A 22,260-nucleotide genomic window follows, 5' to 3' on the forward strand; every position below is an offset into this window, starting at 1 on the left:
CTTTGGGAGAAAAAATGAATATAAGACACTGTCTTATTTTCGGGGAAACAGGGTAGCAGTTCGAAAACATGCAAATGTGAGTAGATCAATAGGTACCCTCTGGCAGGAAAATAACAGCACTCCATGCAGTCATGCCAGTGGCCACATGACCTTGGAGGTGTCTACGGACAACGCTGCCTCTTCGGCTTAGAAATGGAGATGAGCACCAACCCCCAGAGTTGGACATGACTAGACTTAATGTCAGGGAGAAACCTTTACCTTTAGACTACTCTTTTGTAGCGATGGATGTGACGGTCCTCAATTGCTTCTCGCCAATAAATAAATGCAGTATTTGAGAAATTAAAAACTCTTAATGGTCCCAAATCCAGCTGTTCCTCCAGCACTGAATGTTTCATAGAATCATAGAGTTGGAAGAGACCTCATGGGTCATCCAGTCCAACTCCATTCTGCCAAGAAGCAGGAAAACGACATTCAAAGCACCCCTGACAGATGGCCATCCAGCCTCGGCTTGAAAGCCTCCAAAGAAGGAGCCTCAACCACAGTTCGGGGCAGAGAGTTCCAGTGCCGAGTTCCAGTTTCAATGTATATGTATGGGAGTTAGTCTGCTGAACCACCAGCACTCTTTGGTAGGGAAGGCTAAAGACTTTCTAAAACTAAAACCTCCCAGGATTCTATAGCATTGAGCCTTGGCAGTTAAAGTAGTGTCAAATGTATTGCGGATTGTTGATGATAAATGGAAGCTCTTACTTGTGCTCATAACCTGGAGTCTCCAGCAGAACAATGATGCACCACTTAAGTTTGCAAAACAAAGAATGAAATACAGGAACTTTACTAATTCCAAGAGATCAAAAAGAACAGTGGTTTTCACAGTGGTCTCTCTTATTGCTTACAGAAGTCCACAGTCATAAACAGTCCTTTCTCAGTCCACAGATCTGCTTCACCCCCTCTTCCCAGCAGCAAACAGGCCTCAAAAATAGCAAGGCCTCTCTTATAGCACAACTCTCTTTCTCCAGCAGTACTCAGCACAAAGAAAGAACTTGTTCAAACTGGCTCTACAGCAGCAGAACAGAAACAGTATCAAATCAATTCCCAGATCTTTACAGGCTTCATGCACTTCATATAGCACATCATCTTTGCCAACCATGACAAAATACACAGTATTAATGCACCATCTGATTTCCATGATCTGGCAAGTTCTCCATTGGATCCAGTTAGCCTGGGCTTGTTCTAAGAGCTGTAGGTTTTCTTTTGTTGGTGCTATGGATTTCTGTACAGTCAAGGCATTAAAATCAAAGAAATACAGCAGAACTAATGCAGCTTGGTGTCAGGACCCAGGCTGCAGAGCACCAATAACCATGCGCAGAGACCAGAATCTATCTAATATCTTTATTAAGGAAATGTATAAAGTCAATAAAAACAAGTGTAGAATATAGTTCAGAAGTAGACCTTTAAGGAAAGATCAAATATAGTCCAGGAAAATAATGTCCAATATGTGATATTAAGGTCCAAAGTTATAATCCAATAACCGAAACACACACTTTGCCAAGCAAAGTGTGGGGAGAAGACAAGGTCCTTAAGTCCATAGAAACTTGGCAATTAGGCTGGAAGGCAAACTTGATACTTGGCTAGAACAAGGCTTGAGACAAGGCAACAAGAGCAAAAACAAGGTAAACGCGGGACGAGGCAAGGCTGAAAACTTGATCCGGGAAGCAGGGAACTGGAGTACGAAGTCTACACACGATCTCACTCCTCCAGCTGACGAATTGACTCCGCAAGTATTCCTTTGCGGACAAACACCTGAATAGGATCTTGTTTTCCCGCCAAGGAACACTTTCTCTGGGGAACAAGAAACGAAACCTCTACTGTGTCCAGATGCATGACTCCTTAAAGTTTCCCAAGGGAAGCAGACTTAATCAGCTAATTGTCTGGCAGCTATCCTAGCGCTCCGGCGAGTCGCCTCTCGAGCGCTTCTATCTTGATTATAATAATCCCGGCGAGAAAATGGGGGAGATTTCTGCTCAAGGCTTGTTTGGCTGACTTCTTGTGGGCAAACATCTTGCAGGTGCAAGGGCTCCAAATCTGGCAGAAACGGTGGGAAACCCAAGTTTTCCTCTTCATCTGCCACAATAGTACTAGGAACGGGACTACATGGCCCATGAGTCATCACACTTGGCACCACTTGAACGGCTATGATGTTTTGGGATCCTGAGACCTGTACTATCCCTCTTTGGTAGAGAAAGTTAAAAGCCTTGTACAACTACAACTCCCATTTGCCAGCCATGGAGGGTGGTGGTTAAAGTGATGGAAAAGTCAGCCGTGGAAATGGCGTTATTCCCAGCTGGTCCTTCCTTCTTCCCATGGATGCCTCATCGCCAACGGATGGGACTTGGCTACTTTAAACATCTTCCATCATGTGGCTCATTTATGCTTTCCCATCAAGTTTTGTTGGGATGTAACAAGGAACAGCCGGTTTCTAAAAGGCCTCATGACAGATAGTTGGAAAAGACGGACGGAGCATTAGTCTTTTTTGGCAAGCGTGCACCATTTCCTTGCAGCATCTATTCCTAGACATTGCGGATTGTCTCCCGGCATCATTCCCTGCTTTTATTGCTGGCAAATTTTGGCCATCCAGGTGTTTTGGACTTCAACTCCCACCATTCCTAACAGCCTACCGGCTGTTAGGAATGGTGGGAGTTGAAGTCCAAAACACCTGGACGGCCAAAATTTGCCCAGTCCTGATCTACATTGTAGGACGAATTCATCAACTTGGGCAGCTGCAAGGCTGGGACCGTCTGCCATAAATAATATCTCTAAATCCTTTCGCTGTGTGTTTTGTCTGAGCCCGGCCTCTCTTTGATGGAGTGGATTCTTTGAGCTGAAGAAAAACTGGGTTTTGAAAAAGAGATTACGCAGGGCTGGGGAAGAATGCATTTGTGTGTGTGGGCCGAGCGGGCATTTAATTGGAGGGATTTGGAAGATAAATCGGTTTGCAGAGAAGGGAGATAGTGGCTGAGTTCCTACACGAAGGGACTGGGGCTGGATCTACACTGCCGTGTAAAATCCAGGTTTGAGCTTGATTACTGTATATACTTGAGTATAAGCCTAGTTCTTCATCCCTTTTTTTAAGACCGAAAAAGCCCCCCTCGGGTGAGGGACCTGGTTGGCTTATATTTGGGTCAGCTTATACTCGGGAATATATGGTACATTTATTATTTTTCTCTATTGTTATTGGTATTATTACATTTATTATTTTTCTCTATTATGGTTGCTACTATTACATTTGTTTTACTCTATTTTTATTATTATTAATACATTTATTATTTCACTCTAATCTTATTATTATTATTATTATTATTGCATTTATTATTTTACTCTATTTATTATTACTTGTACAGTAGAGTCTCGCTTATCCAAGCTTCTGGATTATCCAAGCCATTTTTGTAGTCAAGCTAAACGGGCCGGCAGAACGTTGGATAAGCGAATATCTTGGATAATAAGGAGGGATTAAGGAAAAGCCTATTAAACATCAAAATAGCTTATGATTTTACAAATTAAGCACCAAAACATCATGTTATACAATAAATTTGTCAGAAAAAGTAGTTCAGTACACAGTAATATGTTGTAATGACTGTATTTATGAATTTCGCACCAAAATATCACAATATATTGAAAACATTGACTACAAAAATGGCTTGGATAATCCGGAGGCTTGGATAAGCGAGTGTTGGATAAGTGAGACTCTACTGTATATGGTACATTAATTATTTTTCTCTATTGTTATTGGTATTATTACATTTATTATTTTTCTCTATTATGGTTGCTACTATTACATTTGTTTTACTCTATTTTTATTATTATTAATACATTTATTATTTCACTCTAATCTTATTATTATTATTATTATTATTATTGCATTTATTATTTTACTCTATTTATTATTACTTGTACAGTAGAGTCTCGCTTATCCAAGCTTCTGGATTATCCAAGCCATTTTTGTAGTCAAGTTAAACGGGCCGGCAGAACGTTGGATAAGCGAATATCTTGGATAATAAGGAGACATTAAGGAAAAGCCTATTAAACGTCAAATTAGGTTATGATTTTACAAATTAAGCACCAAAACATCATGTTATACAACAAATTGGACAGAAAAGGTAGTTCAATGCGCAGTAATGTTATGTTGTAATTACTGTATTTATGAATTTAGCACCAAAATATCACGATATATTGAAAACATTGACTACAAAAATGGCTTGGATAATCCAGAGGCTTGGATAAGCGAGGCTTGGATTAGTGAGACTCTACTGTACATTTATTATTTTTCTCTATTATTATTGGTATTATTACATTTATTATTTTTCTCTATTATTGTTGCTACTATTACATTTATTTTACTCTATTTTATTATTATTATTCATACATTTATTATTTCACTCTGATCTTATTATTATATTGCATTTATTATTTTGCTCTATTTATTATTACATGTATTATTTTCCTGTACTATTTTCCTGTATTATTATTATTATTATTATTATTATTATTATTATTATTATTATTATTATTACATGTCTTATTTTACTCTATTATTATTAAAAGGATACCTAAGCACATTTACATTGAAGAAGATTAGAATAATTATTTAATCAGAGTTGGACAGTCTTCTCTTAAATTTGAGCTTTATGTAAATATTCAAAAATATTTAACCTACTGATGCCTCAATTAATGTAATTTTATTGGTATCCATTTTTATTTCTGAAATTTACCACCCTCGGCTTATACTGGAGTCAATGTCTTCCCAGTTTTTTTGTGGTAAAATTAGGTGCCTCGGCTTATATTGGGGTCGGCTTATACTTGAGTATATATGGTATATGATATACAGTAGAGTCTCACTTATCCAACATTCGCTTATCCAACATTCTGGATTATCCAACGCAGTTTGCCTCCTGCTCGGATCCACAGCTCTTTCTCTAGGCAGCAAGGATTGAACTTTTTATGGATTTTATTTCCAACAATGTTGCTACTATAAGTTCATTTTATGCAATTCTATCTTTATTTGTAGTCAATTTGTTAGTAGCCAATTTTTTTTAGTCAATGTTTTCAATATATTGTGATGTTTTGGTGCTAAATTCATAAATACAGTACCGTATATATTCAAATATAAGCCGACTCGAATATAAGCTGAGGCACCTAATTTTACCACAAAAAACCTGGGAAAACATTGACTCCAGTATAAGCCGAGGGTGATAAATTTCAGAAATAAAAACAGATCCCAATAAAATTACATTAATTGAAGCATCAGTAGGTTAAATATTTTTGGATATTTAAATAAAGCTCAAATTTAAGATAAGACTATCCAGCTCTGATCTATGATTCTATGATTCTATGTTATCAATATACTGTGATGTTTTGGTGCTAAATTCATAAATACAGTACCGTATATATTCAAATATAAGCCGACTCGAATATAAGCTGAGGCACCTAATTTTACCACAAAAAAACTGGGAAAACATTGACTCCAGTATAAGCCGAGGGTGATAAATTTCAGAAATAAAAACAGATCCCAATAAAATTATATTAATTGAAGCATCAGTAGGTTAAATATTTTTGGATATTTAAATAAAGCTCAAATTTAAGATAAGACTATCCAGCTCTGATCTATGATTCTATGATTCTATGTTATCAATATACTGTGATGTTTTGGTGCTAAATTCATAAATACAGTACCGTATATATTCAAATATAAGCCGACTCGAATATAAGCTGAGGCACCTAATTTTACCACAAAAAAACTGGGAAAACATTGACTCCAGTATAAGCCGAGGGTGATAAATTTCAGAAATAAAAACAGATACCAATAAAATTACATTAATTGAAGCATCAGTAGGTTAAATATTTTTGGATATTTACATAAAGCTCAAATTTAAGATAAGACTATCCAACTCTGATCAAATCATTATTCTCATCTTCTTCAATGTAAATATAAGCCAACCAGGACCGTCACCCAAATATAAGCCAAGGGGGGCTTTTTCGTTCTTTAAAAAAGGGCTGAAAAACTAGGCTTATACTCGAGTATATACAGTACTTATTACATAACGTTACCATGGACTGCTTTTTATGTCGATTTGTTGTAAAACATAATGTTTTTGGTGCTTAATTTGTAAAATCATAATGTAATTTGATGTTTAATAGGCTTTTCCTTAATGCCTCCTTATTATCCAACCTATTCGCTTATCCAACATTCTGCCGGCCCGTTTATGTTGGATAAGTGAGACTTTACTGTGTTTCAAAGCTCCCTGCTTGGGCATTGATGGCATGATCATCAGCATATATGCAGTTTTATAAACTTTTCCTATGTTTTTATGGTAGAACCAATTAGGAAATTACATTTATAACCCAGGAAGAAATACCGTGTTACATAGTATAAACTAAGGCCAAAAATGCTAAGGCAATTCATGGATGAATCAGCAGGAGAGTCATATTTATTTTATTTTATGTATTTATTAGACTTGTATACCGCTACTCCCAGTTTGGCTCGGAGCGGTTTACAGAAATAGATTAAAACAATGCAATTAGCTTTAAAATAACAATAAAAACAACAATAAAACAAACATAGCCCTGAGTTTTTCACCCATCGAAAGATTAAGGGACGTCATAGTCCCAATCTCTTCTGCTTTGGTCAAACTTCCCCTGGAATAATAAGGCAGTGTCCAGTTCTGGGCATCACAGTTCAAGAAGGTTATCAGCAAGCTGGAACATGTCCAGAGAAGGATCAAAGATCCATAAACCAAGCCTGATGAGGAATGGTTTAGGACAGTGATGGCCAACCTATGACACGCGTGTCAGCACTGACACGCCTAGCCATTTTTGCTGACACGTTGCTGCATGCAGATTGATTGGATGACTAATGTCTTTTGTGGCCAAATTTGGTGTGATTTGGTCCAGTGGTTTTGTTGTTTACTCCATGGGAATTATGCACATTACATCTATATATATACTCGAGTATAAGCCAACCCGAATATAAGCCGAGGCACCTAATTTTACCACAAAAAAACCTGGGAAAACGTTGACTCAAGTATAAGCCGAGGGTGGTAAATTTCAGAAATAAAAACAGATACCAATAGAATTACATTAATTGAGGCATCAGTAGATTAAATATTTTTGAATCTTTACATAAATCTCAAATTTAAGATAAGACTGTCCAACTCTGATCAAATCATTATTCTCATCTTCTTCAATGTAAATGTGCTTATGTATCCTTTTAATAATAATAGAGTAAAATAATACATGTAATAATAATAATAATAATAAATACAGGAAAATAATACATGTAATAATAAACAGAGTGAAATAATAAATGCCATAATAATAACATCAGAGTGAAATAATAAATGTATTAATAATAATAATACAATAGAGTAAAATAAATGTAATAGTAGCAACCATCATAGAGAAAAATAATAAATGTAATAATACCAATAATAATAAGAGAAAAATAATAAATGTAATAATACCAATAATAATAAGAGAAAAATAATAAATGTACCATATATTCTCAAGTATAAGCTGACCCAAATATAAGCCAACCAGGACCCTCACCCGAGTATTAGCCGAGGGGGGCTTTTTCAGTCTTAAAAAAGGGCTGAAAAACTAGGCTTATACTTGAGTATATACAGTATGTGTGTGTGTGTGTGTGTGTGTGTGTGTGTATATATATAATTTCTATTATTATTTTATTATTATTGTAGTATAATATCATATTATTACTACAGTAGAGTCTCACTTATCCAACATAAACGGGCCGGCAGAATGTTGGATAAGTGAATATGTTGGATAATAAGGAGAGATTAAGAAAAATCCTATTAAACATCAAAATAGGTTATGATTTTACAAATTAAGCACCAAAACATCATGTTATACAACAAATTTGACAGAAAAAGTAGTTTATTACACATTAATGCTATGTAGTAATTACTGTATTTACGAATTTAGCACCAAAATATCATGATATATTGAAAACATTGACTACAAAAATGCGTTGGATAATCCAGAACGTTGGATAAGTGAGTGTTGGATAAGTGAGACTCTACTGTATTATATTATTCATTGCTCATGACTACATTGAAACTAGAATAGAGAGAAATCAGCGTGGAAACTGCAAGAGGTACCATAGATCGTTGTACATGGAAATAATGGTAGTAAATAGTTTTTGATTTTTTTTTGTACATATTACAATGATATATTTTTGTTATTTAAACTATACATATTGCAAAGTTATGGGGTTTTTTTTCTCGAAGTGACACGCTACCCAAGTCATGCTAGGTTTTTTGGTGAATTCTGGCACACCAAGTGCCAAAGGTTGCCCATCATTGGTTTAGGAGTTAGGTCTGTTTACCCTGGTGAAGGCATGACATGATAGCTGTGTTTTTCAATATTTGAAAGGTAGAACCCACTTTTATTTTTATGCTGCTCCAGAGGCTGAGGAGCAGCATATGTGCATCTACACTGTAAAATGAATGCAGCTTGACACCACTTTCACTTCCATGGCTTGATATGGAATCATGGGAGTAATGTTTTGATGTGGCACAAATGCTATAACACTATAATGGTTTGGTGCAACACAATTGTTACAGAAGGCATGGGCCAACTTGGGCCCTCCAGGTGTTTTGGGCTCCAACTCCCACAATTCCTAACAGCCGGTAGGCTGTTAGGAATTGTGGGAGTTGGAGTCCAAAACACCTGGAGGGCCCAAGTTGGCCCATGCCTTCTCAAAAAAGGGACAAAATATTCCAAAGAGGCTGGAATGAAAGCCAACTTTGGCCAAACCACAGACACAAATTGACTCCAGAATGTGAGCCAAGCCCTCGACAATTTCCTGTGTTCTTCTTAAATTGGATAAAGGATCTCTCCTCTTTTTTTTTTTTGGCTCCCAGCAAATGATGTCAGAAACATTTCCTGTATTAAGGGGCTGTACGTAATCCTCCGCAGGCTTTTCTTCCTGGTCTGTTCGGGGTTTCTGAGCCTGTTTTTGGTTGATGGTTATCACCGAGTTCATGTTTATTCAAGCAGATAAATATTTTGCTACCATAAAGCGTCCCTTTTGCTCTCCTGGGCAAGTTCAAACAATTTGCACAAGGCACAGCCTCCCGCAAAGATTGCTGCCTGGGAGTCTCTTTTCTCTGGAGGTTTTTAAACAGAGGCTAGATGGCTATCTGTCGGGAGTGCTTTGATTGTGCGTTCCTGCATTGCAGAAATTGGTTGGACTGAGTAGCCCTTGGGGTCCCTTCCAACTCTATTGTTCAAGCTGAAACACGTAAAGAGTTGTTGTGTGTTTTCCGGGCTGTATGGCCATATTCCAGAAGTATTATCTCCTATCATTTCAGCCACATCTATGGCAGGCATCCTCAGAGGTTGTGAGCTATATGGAGAAACTAAGCAAGGAAGGTTTATATATCTGTGGAAGGTCCTGGATGGGGAAAGAGCACTCGTCTGTTGGAGGCCAGTGTGAATGTTGTAATTAATCACCATCATTAGCATTAAATGGCCTTCCAAGTTTCATATCCTGGCCTGGGGGAATCCTTTTTCAGAGTTGTTAGCTGCCCCTGATTGGTTCCTGTCTGTTTTCTTTCTGGTTTCTTCTGTTTTCAGAGTGCTGCTTCTTATTTACTGTTCCGATTTTGGAGTTTTTTTTAATATTGGAAGCCAGATTTCATTCATTTTCATGGTTTCCTCCTTTCTGTTGAAATTGTCCACATACTTGTTGATTTTTATGTCTTCTCTGTGTAGTCTGACATGATTGGTGTTGGCGTGGTCAAGCATTTCTGTGTTCTCAAATAATATTTTGTGTCCAGATTGGTTCATCAAGTGCTCTGCTATGGCTGACTTCTCTGGTTGAATTAGTCTGCAGTGCCTTTCATGTTCTTTGACTCGTGTTCGGGCAATGCTGCATTTGGTGGTCCCTGTGTAGACTTGTCCACAGCTGCATGGTGTACGGTAGACTCCTGCAGAGGAGAGAGGATCCCTCTTGTCCTTCGCTGACCGTAGCATTTGTTGGATTTTCTTTGTGGGCCTGTAGATGGTTTGTAGGTTGTGCTTCTTCATCAGTGTGCCTATGCGGTCAGTGGTTCCCTTGATGTCTGGTAAGAACACTTTTCCTCTGGGTGGATCTTTGTCTTGACTCTCATGGCTTGTTCTTGGCCTTGCAGCTCTTCTGGTGTCTGTGGTGGAGTCTCCATTGGCCTGTAGAGCCCAGTTGAGGTGGTTTAGTTCACCTTGGAGGAGGTGAGGTCCACAGATTCTTTGTGCACGGTCTGTCAGGGCTTCGATTGAGCTTCTTTTTTGACTTGGGTGATGGTTGGAGTTTTTATGAAGGTATCTATCTGTGTAAACTGTGTGACCCAATTGTTGATTGGGTTTTCATATGACTAGAACATCTAGAAATGGCAGTTTTCCTTCCTTTTCCTTTTCCTTTTCCATAGTGAATTGGATGTTTGGGTGGATGCTGTTGAGGTGGTCCAGGAACTTGCAGAGTTCTCCTCTATGCCTCCAAATGGTGAAGGTGTCATCAACATATCTGAACCATATACAGTAGAGTCTCACTTATCCAACATAAACGGGCCGGCAGAATGTTGGATAAGTGAATTTGTTGGATAATAAGGAGAGATTAAGAAAAATCCTATTAAACATCAAAATAGGTTATGATTTTACAAATTAAGCACCAAAACATCATGTTATACAACAAATTTGACAGAAAAAGTAGTTTATTACACATTAATGCTATGTAGTAATTACTGTATTTACAAATTTAGCACCAAAATATCATGATATATTGAAAACATTGACTACAAAAATGCGTTGGATAATCCAGAACGTTGGATAAGTGAGTGTTGGATAAGTGAGACTCTACTGTATAACCAACCACCCAGGACCTTCCACAGATATATAAACCTCCCTTGCTTAGTTTCTCCATATACCTCACAACCTCTGAGGATGCCTGCCATAGATGAGGGTGAAACGTCAGGAAAGAATACTTCTGAAACATCGCCAGACAGTCCAGAAAACACACAACAACCCTGTGATTCCGGCCAGCAAAGCCTTCAACAACACATTGAAACACGTAAAAATGCCATGGCTATGAAGCATTTCCAGGGAGCATTGGACACTTCTCACACTCATTTGGAACTAATGATGCACTCATTGGTCCTTGTGATGCACATGGGGTATTTGGGAGGTGCATTGGATGCTCCTGGTGAATTTTAAGGGCTTCTGTTGCATTCTGGTGCTTCTCAGTCAGTGGTTGGATGCACACTGATGGCGCCCATGGACATCAGAAGTGCCAGTGTTTTTTCCATTGAGAATATGACGCATCCGTCAGTCAACTGCGCAACGGACAACCATACATTGTAGCATCATAGCAGATGAATACGGATATTGTGAAAGCATTCAGTTCTCTTAATTGCACACCAATGCTTCTGGACAAAGAGAGAATAATAAAGTCATAGAGTTGGAAGAGACCCCAAGCCCCTTCTGCCAGGCAAGAAGACACAATGCAAGCCCTCCTGACAGATGGTCATCCAGCATCTGCTTTAAAACTTCCAGAGAAGGAGATTTATTTATTTATTTATTTACAATATTTATATTCCGCCCTTCTCTTACAATATTTATATTCCGCCCTTCTCACCCCGAAGGGGACTCAAGGCGGATCACATTATATACATATAGGGCAAACATTCAATGCCCATAAACACATCAAACGGAGACAGAGACAGACAGACGCAGAGGCAATTTAACCTTCTCCTGAGGGGATGTTTATTTATTTATTTATTTATTTGCAGTATTTATATTCCGTCCTTCTCACCCCGAAGGGGACTCAGGGCGGATCACATTACACATATAGGCAAACATTCAATGCCTTGACATAGAACAAAGACAAGACAAATGCAGGCTCCGAGCTGGCCTCGAACTCATGACCTCTTGGTCAGAGTGATTGGTCTCAGCTGGCTGCTCCCCAGCTTGCGCCATAGATGTTCGATTCTGGCCACAGGGGGGAGCAGTTGCTTCATCATCCACTCTGACCGCACTTCCTCATTCCAATGTCGTAAATTAGTTAAACTTGCCTCCCCACTTTTATAAGTGGTACCTTATTTCCTACTTGATAGATGCAACTATCTTTTGGGTTGCTAGGTCAGCAACGAGCAGGGACTATTTTTTATTTTTAATTGACGGGTGCTCACCCCGCCATGGGCTGGCCTCAAATTCATGACCTCATGGTCAGAGTGATGTATTGCAACAGGCTGCGCACCAGCCTGCGCCACAGCCCTGCATCTTCCATGATCAATCAGATATGAACATTAGGATTTTTTCCTAATGTTTAAATGGAATCTATTTCCTGATAGTTTGAATCTACTGCTCCATATTGTAGTTAGTAGAGGAGCACAAAGCAAGCTTGCTCTCTTCTCAATGTGATATCCTCTTTAATATGTCATCATCATCATCATCATCATCATCGTAGGCTATCACTTGTGGCCAAGTATGATTGCCTTTCAAGTGTAGGGTTTTGGCAGGGATCCCATCAGGTCCACTGGCTTTGTTGTTTTTAAGTTGACTAATGACTTTTCTGACTTCCTTCAAACTAGGCAGTGCTACAAGCTCATCCCTGGTTTGTTGTTGCGGGATTTGCAAAAGTACCTCTTTGGCCACATTGGAGTTGTTGTTAAGGAAGTTAAGGCAGTGCTCTTTCCAACGTGGTGCAATTTTTTATCATTCAAAAGTTTGGTTCCATCTGATGAACATAGAGGATGTATGTCATGATTTGTTGGACCATAGATTACCATTGTGGCTGTAAAGAATATGTAAATATGACTATCATATCCCTTCTCAACCTTGTTTTCTCCAAGATAAACATCCCCAGCTCCCTAAGTCACTCTTCTGAAGGATTCATGGTTTCCAGACCTTTGACCATTTTGATCATCCTTCTCTAGACACCTATCTTAAATAAATCCTCTTGAATTGTGGTGCCCAGATTATTCCAGGTGGGAGCCTGACCCAAAGCAGATATAGAACAGAACTATTACTTCTCTTGATCTTTACACTATACTCCTATTGATGCAGCCTAGAATCGTGTTGGCTTTTTATACTGCTGCATAACACTATTGGTTTGTGTTCATCTTGTGTTTCACTAAGGCCCCTTCCACACAGCTGTATAAAATCCGCATTGAACTGGATTATGTGTCAGTGTAATCAGATAATCCAGCTCAAAGCAGATATTATGTTTTATCTGTTTTGATATTGTGGGTTATATGGGTATGTGGAAAGGCCGTACAACTCCATGATTCCTTTCACATGGGCTGTTCTCAAGCCAGGTGTCACCCATCCTATACCTGTGCATTTCATTTTTATTGCCAGGGTGATTTCACCATACTTTTCTCCTTGGTGAAATCAATTTTGTTAAGATTGCATCCAGCTCTCTAATCTGTTAAGATCATTTTGGAACCTGATCCTGTCCTCTGGGATTTTAGCTCTCCTTCCCAATTGGGTCCCACTTGCAAATCTGATAAGTGTGCCTTCTGTTCCATCATTCAAGTGGCTTTTTATTCCATCAACCAAGTCACTGATAAAAAATATTGATTGGTCTTGAAAGGCCCAAGAGAGAACCCTCTTTATGACTCTCAAGTAGTCACTTCTCTCCAGAACAAAGAAAGGAACCCTTTGGAAACATCCTTTGGATTCCCAATCCACCAAACAGTAACGTGGTGTAGCCCACTTTTTCCTAACTTCTTCATGAGCGTATCATGGGACGTATCATACCGTGTTTCCCCGAAAATAAGACAGTGTCTTATATTAATTTTTGCTCCCAAAGATGCTCTAGGTCTTATTTTCAGGGGATGTCTTATTTTTCCATGAAGAAGAATTCACATTTATTGTTGAACAAAAAAAAATGAACATTTATTACAGGGATCCCCAAACTAAGGCCCGGGGGCCGGATGTGGCCCTCTGAGGTCATTTACCTGGCCCCCGCCCTCAGTTTTATAATATAATATATTGTATATGCATATAATATTGATAATAATATTACAATGTAATACAATATAACACTAATAATAATAATACCGTAAAATAATATTAATTATATATTCTATATTACATATAATATTACTAATAATATTACAGTATAGTGGTATAGTTCAATATAGTAATATATAATGCTAATATTGTGCTATGCTAATAATATAATATATTGTATGTACATATAATTTGTAAGCCACTCTGAGTCCCCTTTGGGGTGAGAAGGGTGTGATACAAATGTAGTAAATAAATGCGGTAAATAAATAAATAATAAATAAATACATTTTAGACTTGGGCTCACCCAAAATCTGAAATGACTTGAAGGCACGCAACAACAACAACAACAACAACAACAACCCTAATTAACTTGACTATCTCATTGGCCAGAAGCAGGAGCACACTTCCCATTGAAATCCTGATAAATGTATATTGGTTAAAATTGTTTTTATTTTTAAATATTGTATTGTTCTTTCATTGTTGTTGTTGTTGTTTTTGCACTATAAATAAGACATATGCAGTGTGCATCGGAATTTGTTTGTTTTTTCAAAGGATAATCCGGTCCCTCAACAGTCTGAAGGATTGTGGACCGGCCCTTGGCTTAAAAAGTTTGGGGACCCCTGATTTATTATATACTGTACAGTAGTTATCATTATAAACCAGCATAACCAAACAAACTGTGAATCCTATGAAGAATTTCTTGTTACTACCAATATTTCCATGTACAACACTTTATGGTACATACATTTACCGATCCTGCATGCTCTGGTGTTCTGTTTGGCGGGCATGCTTCCAAACAAAAACTTTGCTAGGTCTTACTTTCGGGGGAGGTCTTATATTTAGCAATTCAGCAAAACCTCTACTAGGTCTTATTTTCTGGGGATGTCTTATTTTTGGGGAAACAGGGTATTTGGTAAATGTGCTTTCTCATCCATTGTCCTTAATTCTCATCTAATTGCCACATTTGTTTTCCATTTCCCTTTTTTCCAGATCCGTGCCTTCATGAACAACTTCCTTCCGGAAAGCAGTTACGAAGAGGACCTCCGGGCGATGAGGTTTCTGTCCGTCAATTCCATCATCGACCCCTGGGTCTTCGCCATCCTGCGCCCTCCGGTCCTCCGACTGATACGCTCCGTGATTTGCTGTCGAACGCCGTGCAAGGTGCGGACTAAGACCAAGCAGGCATCTTGCGTAGCCAAACCGGACCCTGTGATGGAGGTTGACATTTGCCACCCATAACTCTCCGTAATGTTGAAGAGCCTCTGTGGACTCCTCAGGTTCATCGGTTGTCGTGTTTCCGTGCTCACTGCATATCAATGTGTGCCACGGACTGTCCAGATGTGTGCCGTCCTGCCTCTGGGAGGATTGTCCAAAGTGACACTCCACGTTTGCGTTCTGCGCAGAAATATTTCAAGGAAACACATTTGAAGGAAGAAGGAAAATTGATCATCTAACGCAGTATTATCTTACAGCTCTCCATCTTTCCAGATTTATTTATTTACAGCACTTATATTCTGCCCTTCTCACCCCGAAGGGGACTCAAGGCGGATCACATTACACATATAGGCAAACATTCAATGCCTTTTAACATAGAACAAAGACAAGACAAACATAGGCTCTGAGGGGGCCTCGAACTCATGACCTCCTGGTCAGAGTGATTCATTGTAGCTGGTTGCAGCTGGCTTGCTCTCCAGCCTGCGCCATAGCCCGGGAATTTATCTCCAGACAGAGATCAAGACTGAATTTGGGACTTGATGGTATTCTTTAGGGGGTGTTTTGTGCTCTGATGGTTTGCAGAAAAAGAAAGATATTGAATGAATAAATGAGTGAGCAATGGATTCAAATTGCAGAAAAAGATATTCCACCTAAATGTTAGAAAGAACATGCTGATGGTTACAGCTGCTTGGCAGGAGAATTTGCTGCTGCCTGGGAATGTGATAGAGTCTCCTTCTCGGGAGGTTTTTAAGCAGAGCTGGATGCTCATCTGTCAGGTATGCTTTGATTGTGTCCTGCATGGCAGAAGAGGGTTGGGCTGAGTAGCCATTGAGTTTTCTTCCAAATCTAGGATTCTATGAATAAGCAAACCACTCATTTTGGTGTCCCCTGATATTTCTATTAGTTCACCCCAAACTACCTACAAATCCCACCGTATTGTACAGAAGGCACCTCAAATACATGGAAATGTTCTAAACACCCTTAAACACACCTCTCCCCATTTTTTTAAAGCAACCCTTTCAAAATGGTGACAGAAAATACAGTAGAGTCTCACTTATCCAACATAAACAGGCCGGCAGAATGTTGGATAAGCGAATATGTTGGATAATAAGGAGGGATTAAGTAAAAACCTATTAAATGTCAAATTAGGTTATGATTTTACAAATTAAGCACCAAAACATCACGTTATACAACAAATTTGACAGAAAAAGTAGTTCAACACTCAGTAATGCTATGTAGTAATTACTGTATTTACGAATTTAGCACCAACATACCATGATATAATGAAAACATTGACTACAAAAATGCGTTGGATAATCCAGAACGTTGGATAAGCGAATGTTGGATAAGTGAGATTCTACTAGCATGATATCACAGTTGCCATTTTGTTAAGGACTCAAAACGGGTATTTTGTTATTCTATGGAGACACGCAGCCTATGGAGAAATAAAAGGGATTGGGCCCTGGATCCTTGCACAGTTGCCCAATTTTAGTGGCACTGAGGGTGCATCCACACTGTAGAAATTAATGCAGTTTGACACCACTTTAACTCAATGCAATGCAATTCAGTGGAGCCCCCGGTGGCACAGTGGGTTAATCCCTTGTGCCGGCAGGACTGGTGACTTGAAGGTTGGGTTGTTGACCTGAAGGTTGCCAGTTGGAATCCAACCCGGAGACAGCGTGGATGAGCTCCCTCTGTCAGCTCCAGCTCCGTGCGGGGACATGAAAGAAGCCTCCCACAAGGATGGTAAAAACATCTGGGCGTCCCGGACAACGTCCTTTCAGACAGCCAATTCTGTCACACCAGAAGCGACTTGCAGTTTCTCAAGTTGCTCCTGAATCATGAATTTTATCGTTTTACAAATCTTTAGCTTTCTCTGCCAAAGAGTGCTTGCTGTTGCCTTTGCAGACTCTTCACTCTCACGATTGCATTGCATTGAGCCAAGATAGTTAAAGGGGTGCCAAACTGCATTAATTCTTCAGTGTAGACTCACCCAGACTTGTTGCAGTTTGAAACTGAATGCTTGATACTAGCATTCGACAAGCAAGGCAAATCCCATTGATCAAAAAGAGGCATTATAGACGACAGGGATGAAGTTTGCCATGAAGCAGAAGGCAAGAAGCAGAAAATATTTCTTTCACCAATGTCCTTAAATTTACTCATTTGAGTTTCCAAGCTGCTGTTTGTATAGGAAGGTGTGTTGTTTGTTGCACATGATGGTTCCGTCTGTGTGTCATTTAACCATTTCTCAATATTTAAGAAATATGGGTAATCAATTGCCTCTGGATTTTCTATTGTTGTTGGTATTGTTGTGTTTTTTCTCTGCTGTATTTTTGCTTCTTTCCCAAAGGATTTAACAACAGTATCTCTGTTTGTTGAGAAGTAGATTCCATTGAATTCAATGGGTTTTGCTTCCATTGTGTCTCATCAATGACACAAGATGGACATTGTGTTGTCGAAGACTTTCATGGCCGGAATCACTGGGTTGCTGTCAGTTTTCCGGGATGTACGGCCATGTTCCAGAAGCATTCTCTCCTGATGTTTTGCCCACATCTATGGCAGGCATCCTCAGAGATTGTGAGGTCTGTTGGAAACTAGGCAAGTGGGGTTGCAAGGCCATTTAATGCTAATCAAGGTAGCCAACAAATCTCACAACCTCTGAGGATGCTTGCCATAGATGTGGGCGAAACATCCACCAGACAAGATGATCTCTGGGGTGCCCAACTCTCCAATTCCATGCTTCTATTATAGTCTGTATTTAAAAGTAACTGACCTGTGACTTTGTTTTTGTGCTTCCTGATTTAGGAACGTCTGTATATACAAAAGGAGACTTATTGTTATTATAATAAAGAAGCGACTTTACAGGCCCACAAACAGAAATGATTTATTTACAAAATCGCGAGATCTGTTTCCAGCTGTTGCAGGCATTGCAATATACAAATGCCTTAAAATTGCAGACGGAGGCTCAATATGAGCCATGACAAAAATGTTGACAGCGCAACACATTCCAAGAGGATATCTGTCCTTCTCCTGAACCTTCTTATTCTATTATTATAATGCCGTCCCTTGTCTTTGTTTGTTTTCATCTTCTTTTATTGAAAAAAAAGTACAAAACAACAAAGGCATGTAGTAGGGCCGATGGAAAGATGCGGTCTTGGCTTACTTTTGACCTTAAAGGAATGGCTGATGGAAGGAAACCATTCACTGTACTTGTGAGAAGGGCTAGGCTGGGCTGTGGCGCAGCTGGTTAGTAGCCAGCTGCAATAAATCACTACTGATCAAGAGGTCATGAGATCGAAGCCCAGGTCGGGTTAAGTCCCCGACCATGAGTAGTCTAGCTTGTTGTTGACCTAAGCAGCCTGAAAGACAGTTGCATCTGTCAAGTAGGAAATTTAGGTACCGCTTTATGTAAGAAGGCTAATTTAATTCATTTACAACACCATAAAATTGCCAGCAGTGCACGGAAAGGAATGAGGAAGTAATACCATCAAGGACTCGGTGTCACAAGTGGATGGTGAAGCAGCAGCTCCCCCTGTGGCCGGAATCGAGCATACCTTCATGAAGCCGGAAGCTGGACGATGTTAAATTGCCTCTGTGTCTGTCTATATATGTTGTATGTACGGATTACACCCTTGTGCCAGCTGAACTGCTGACCTGAAGGTTGGGTTGCTGACCTGAAGGTGACTGGTTTGAATCTGTGAGATGGAGTGAGCTCTTGTCTGTCAGCTCTAGCTTGCGGGGACATGAGAGCGGCCTCCCAGTAACACATTCACGCATCCACTGGGCAACGTCTCTGTAGATGGCCAATTCTCTCACACCAGAAGTGACTTGCAGTGTCTTCTCAAGTTGCTTCTGACTTTTTAAAAAAATCCCCATATAGTACAATTCAAAGCAGATAACCTGGATTTTATATAGCAGTGTAGATGGGGACTCAGGCCCCTTCTGCTGCTGCTCAGTTGTTTAGTCGTCTGACTCTTCGTGACCTCATGGACCAGTCTACGCCAGAGCTTTCTGCCGGCCGTCACCGCCCCCAGTTTCTTCAAGGTCAAGCCAGTCACTTCAAGGATACCGTCCATCCTTCTTGGCCTTGGTCAGCCTCTCTTCCTTTTTCCTTCCATTTTCCCCAGCATCGTTCTCTTCTCCAAGCTTTCCTGTCTCCTCATGATGTGGCCAAAGTCCTTCATCTTTGCCTCCAATATCCTTCCCTCCAGTGAGCAGCCATTGGGCATTATTTCCTGGAGGATGGACTGGTTGGATCTTCTTACCAAGGTCCAAGGCACTCTCAGGATTTTCCTCCAGCACCAAAGTTCAAAAGCGTCTCTCTTCCTTCGCTCCGCCTTCCTTATGGTCCAGCACTTGCATCCATAGGTTACTATGGGGAATACCATTGCTTTGACTATGCGGACCTTCATGACTAGTTTGTTGTCTCTGCTCTTCACTATTTTGTCAAGGTTGGCCATTGCTCTCCTCCCAAGAAGATTTCCTGGCTGCAGTCTGCATCTGCAGGGATCTTCGCGCCTAGAAATATAAAGTCTGTCACTGCCTCCACGTTTTCTCCCTCTATTTGCCAGTCATCAAGAGGTGTAGTTGCCATATAAAAATGTTCCACAGATAGTATACTACACCGAAACAATTAGCCAAAATGTATAAAACAGTTTCTGATAAGTGCTGGAAATGTAAAGAACAAGTTGGCTCCTTCTATCACATGTGGTGGACTTGTAAAGAAGCAACAAAGTTTTGGATGAAGATTCATGAAGAATCACAAAAGATTTTAAAAAGAACATTTATAAGAAAACCAGAGTATTATCTATTAGGATTTACAGACTTAGACTTACAATTGACGGAACAAGAAGATAAACTTTTTACCTATATTACAACTTCCGCTAGAATTGTTTTCGCTAGAGAATGGAAACAGGAATCAGTCCCACCAATTGAGGAGTGGGTGGAGAAGATAAGAGAAATAAAGGATATGGACAAATTGACTTTTTTGTTGAAGAAAAATACAGGCAAGATAATGAAAAGAACAAATTGGGACGATTTTCAGGACTATCTGGATAATTTGAGAAAATGAAGATTACGAGAGACAATTTTGCTATTTTTTTTTCCTCCTTAGCAAGAAAAAATATTATTGAATAATAAGAAAATATTATCCAAGAAGATGGAATGGAAGTCATTTTTTTTTGCTTTTTGTTTTTTTGTGTGTGGGTATATTTTTGTAGATTGTATACTTTTATCTTTCTCTCTTTTCCCTACTTTTCTATACCTTGGTTGTTCTCACTCTTTCGATGTAGTATAAAAAAACTAATAAAATTCTTTTTTTAAAAAAGAGGTGTAGTTGCCATGATCTTGGTTTTCTTGACGTTTAACTGCAACCCAGCTTTTGCACTTTCTTCTTTCACCTTGGTGATAAGGCTCCTCAGCTCCTCCTCGCTTTTGGCCATCAGAGTGGTATCATCTGCATACCTAAGGTTGTTAATGTTTCTTCCAGCGATTTTAACTCCGGCCTTGGATTCCTCAAGCCCCGCACGTCGCATGATGTGTTCTGCGTACAAGTTGAAGAGGGAGGGTGAAAGTATACAGCCCTACCACACTCCTTTCCCAATCTTGAACCAGTCTGTTGTTCCGTGATCTGTTCTAAGGATTATTTATTAAAATATTCTCATCCAAACCCAAGTAACGAAGGTGGAGACATTTCATTCAACCCTTGTACATCTCTCGTAATCTTGAACCAGTCTGTTGTTCCGTATCCTGTTCTTACTGTGGCTTCTTGGTCTTTATACAGATTTCTCAGGAGACAGATAAGGTGGCTTGGTAACCCCAGGCCACCAAGAACATGCCATAGTTTATTATGATCCACACAGTCGAAGGCTTTGGAATAGTCAATAAAGCAGAAGTAGATGTTTTTCTGAAACTCCCTGGCTTCCTCCATTATCCAGCATCTGGATATTGGCAATTTGGTTTTTGGTTCCTCTGCCTTTTCTGAACCCAGCTTGGACATCTGGCAGCTCTCGCTCCATGTCTTGCTGGAGTCTGCCTTGCAGGATCTTGAGTATGGGAAATAAGTGCCACTTATTTTGGGAATTGTGGGAGTTGAAGTCCAAAACACCTGGAGGGCCCAAGTTGGCCCATGCCTGGTGTAGATGCACCTAAGGACAGATCTGGCCGAAGGGTTTGAGATTTTCTGCTCCATCCTCCATCCCTTCCGCAGTCAGAAGAGGCCCAGATTGGGAAAACAGGAGTTATCTTTCGTGATGAGCTCAGGGAGGAAATGGAAGATGAAACAGGGATTTCATAATTTGTCACTCTTGGCTATTGCATAACTGTACCCACAACTTTCCCCCCTAAAAAAAGTAGTGGGAAAAGCAGATGAAAATGGTATGCCTTATTTTCCCATTGAGGTCAGGTTGCATTTTCGTTTTCTGAGTCAGGAGGGAAATGAACAAAGAGCTTGTTATTTTGAAACACACACACACGCACAAGGAAAAATAGAATCCTGTTGGGAGTTCAAGGCTGAATGACAAATATGGTACTAAAAAAGCTATTTCTGGACAAAAGTTGTGGTTCCCCATTTACAGGAATCTGCTTCAGGTTTTCACTTTAGAAAGTTTGCTTTTACAAAGGGAAGCCGCAGGGTATCCGTTTGGTGTCTCTTAAATACCTTCTACGCTGCCATATAATTATTCATCCAGATTACCGTATATACTCGAGTATAAGCCGACCCGAATATAAGCCGAGGCACCTAATTTTACCACAAAAAAACTGGGAAAACATTGACTCCAGTATAAGCCGAGGGTGGTAAATTTCAGAAATAAAAACAGATGCCAATAAAATTACATTAATTGAGGCATCAGTAGGTGAAATGTTTTTGAATATTTACATCAAGCTCAAATTTAAGATAAGACTGTCCAACTCAGAACAGATGCTCTGAGGATGCCTGCCATAGATGTGGGTAAAACGTCAGGAGAGAGTGCTTCTGGAGCGTGGCTA

General features: G+C 39.6%; 1 protein-coding gene across 1 annotated transcript in view; it reads left to right on the plus strand.

Moving 5' to 3' along the window:
• The window catches only part of ptger2 (prostaglandin E receptor 2), a 29,897-nt gene extending 9,330 nt beyond the window's left edge, over positions 1–20,567 (plus strand). Inside the window, exon 2 of the mRNA XM_062968676.1 lies at positions 15,049–20,567. Within this exon, the coding sequence (XP_062824746.1) occupies positions 15,049–15,297 (249 nt within the window). The 3' untranslated portion in view covers positions 15,298–20,567. The remainder of the gene's footprint in view (positions 1–15,048) is intronic.
• The last annotated feature ends 1,693 nt before the right edge of the window (positions 20,568–22,260 follow it).

This window comes from Anolis carolinensis, chromosome 1 (genome assembly GCF_035594765.1).
Source record: "Anolis carolinensis isolate JA03-04 chromosome 1, rAnoCar3.1.pri, whole genome shotgun sequence".
NCBI lineage: Eukaryota > Metazoa > Chordata > Lepidosauria > Squamata > Dactyloidae > Anolis > Anolis carolinensis.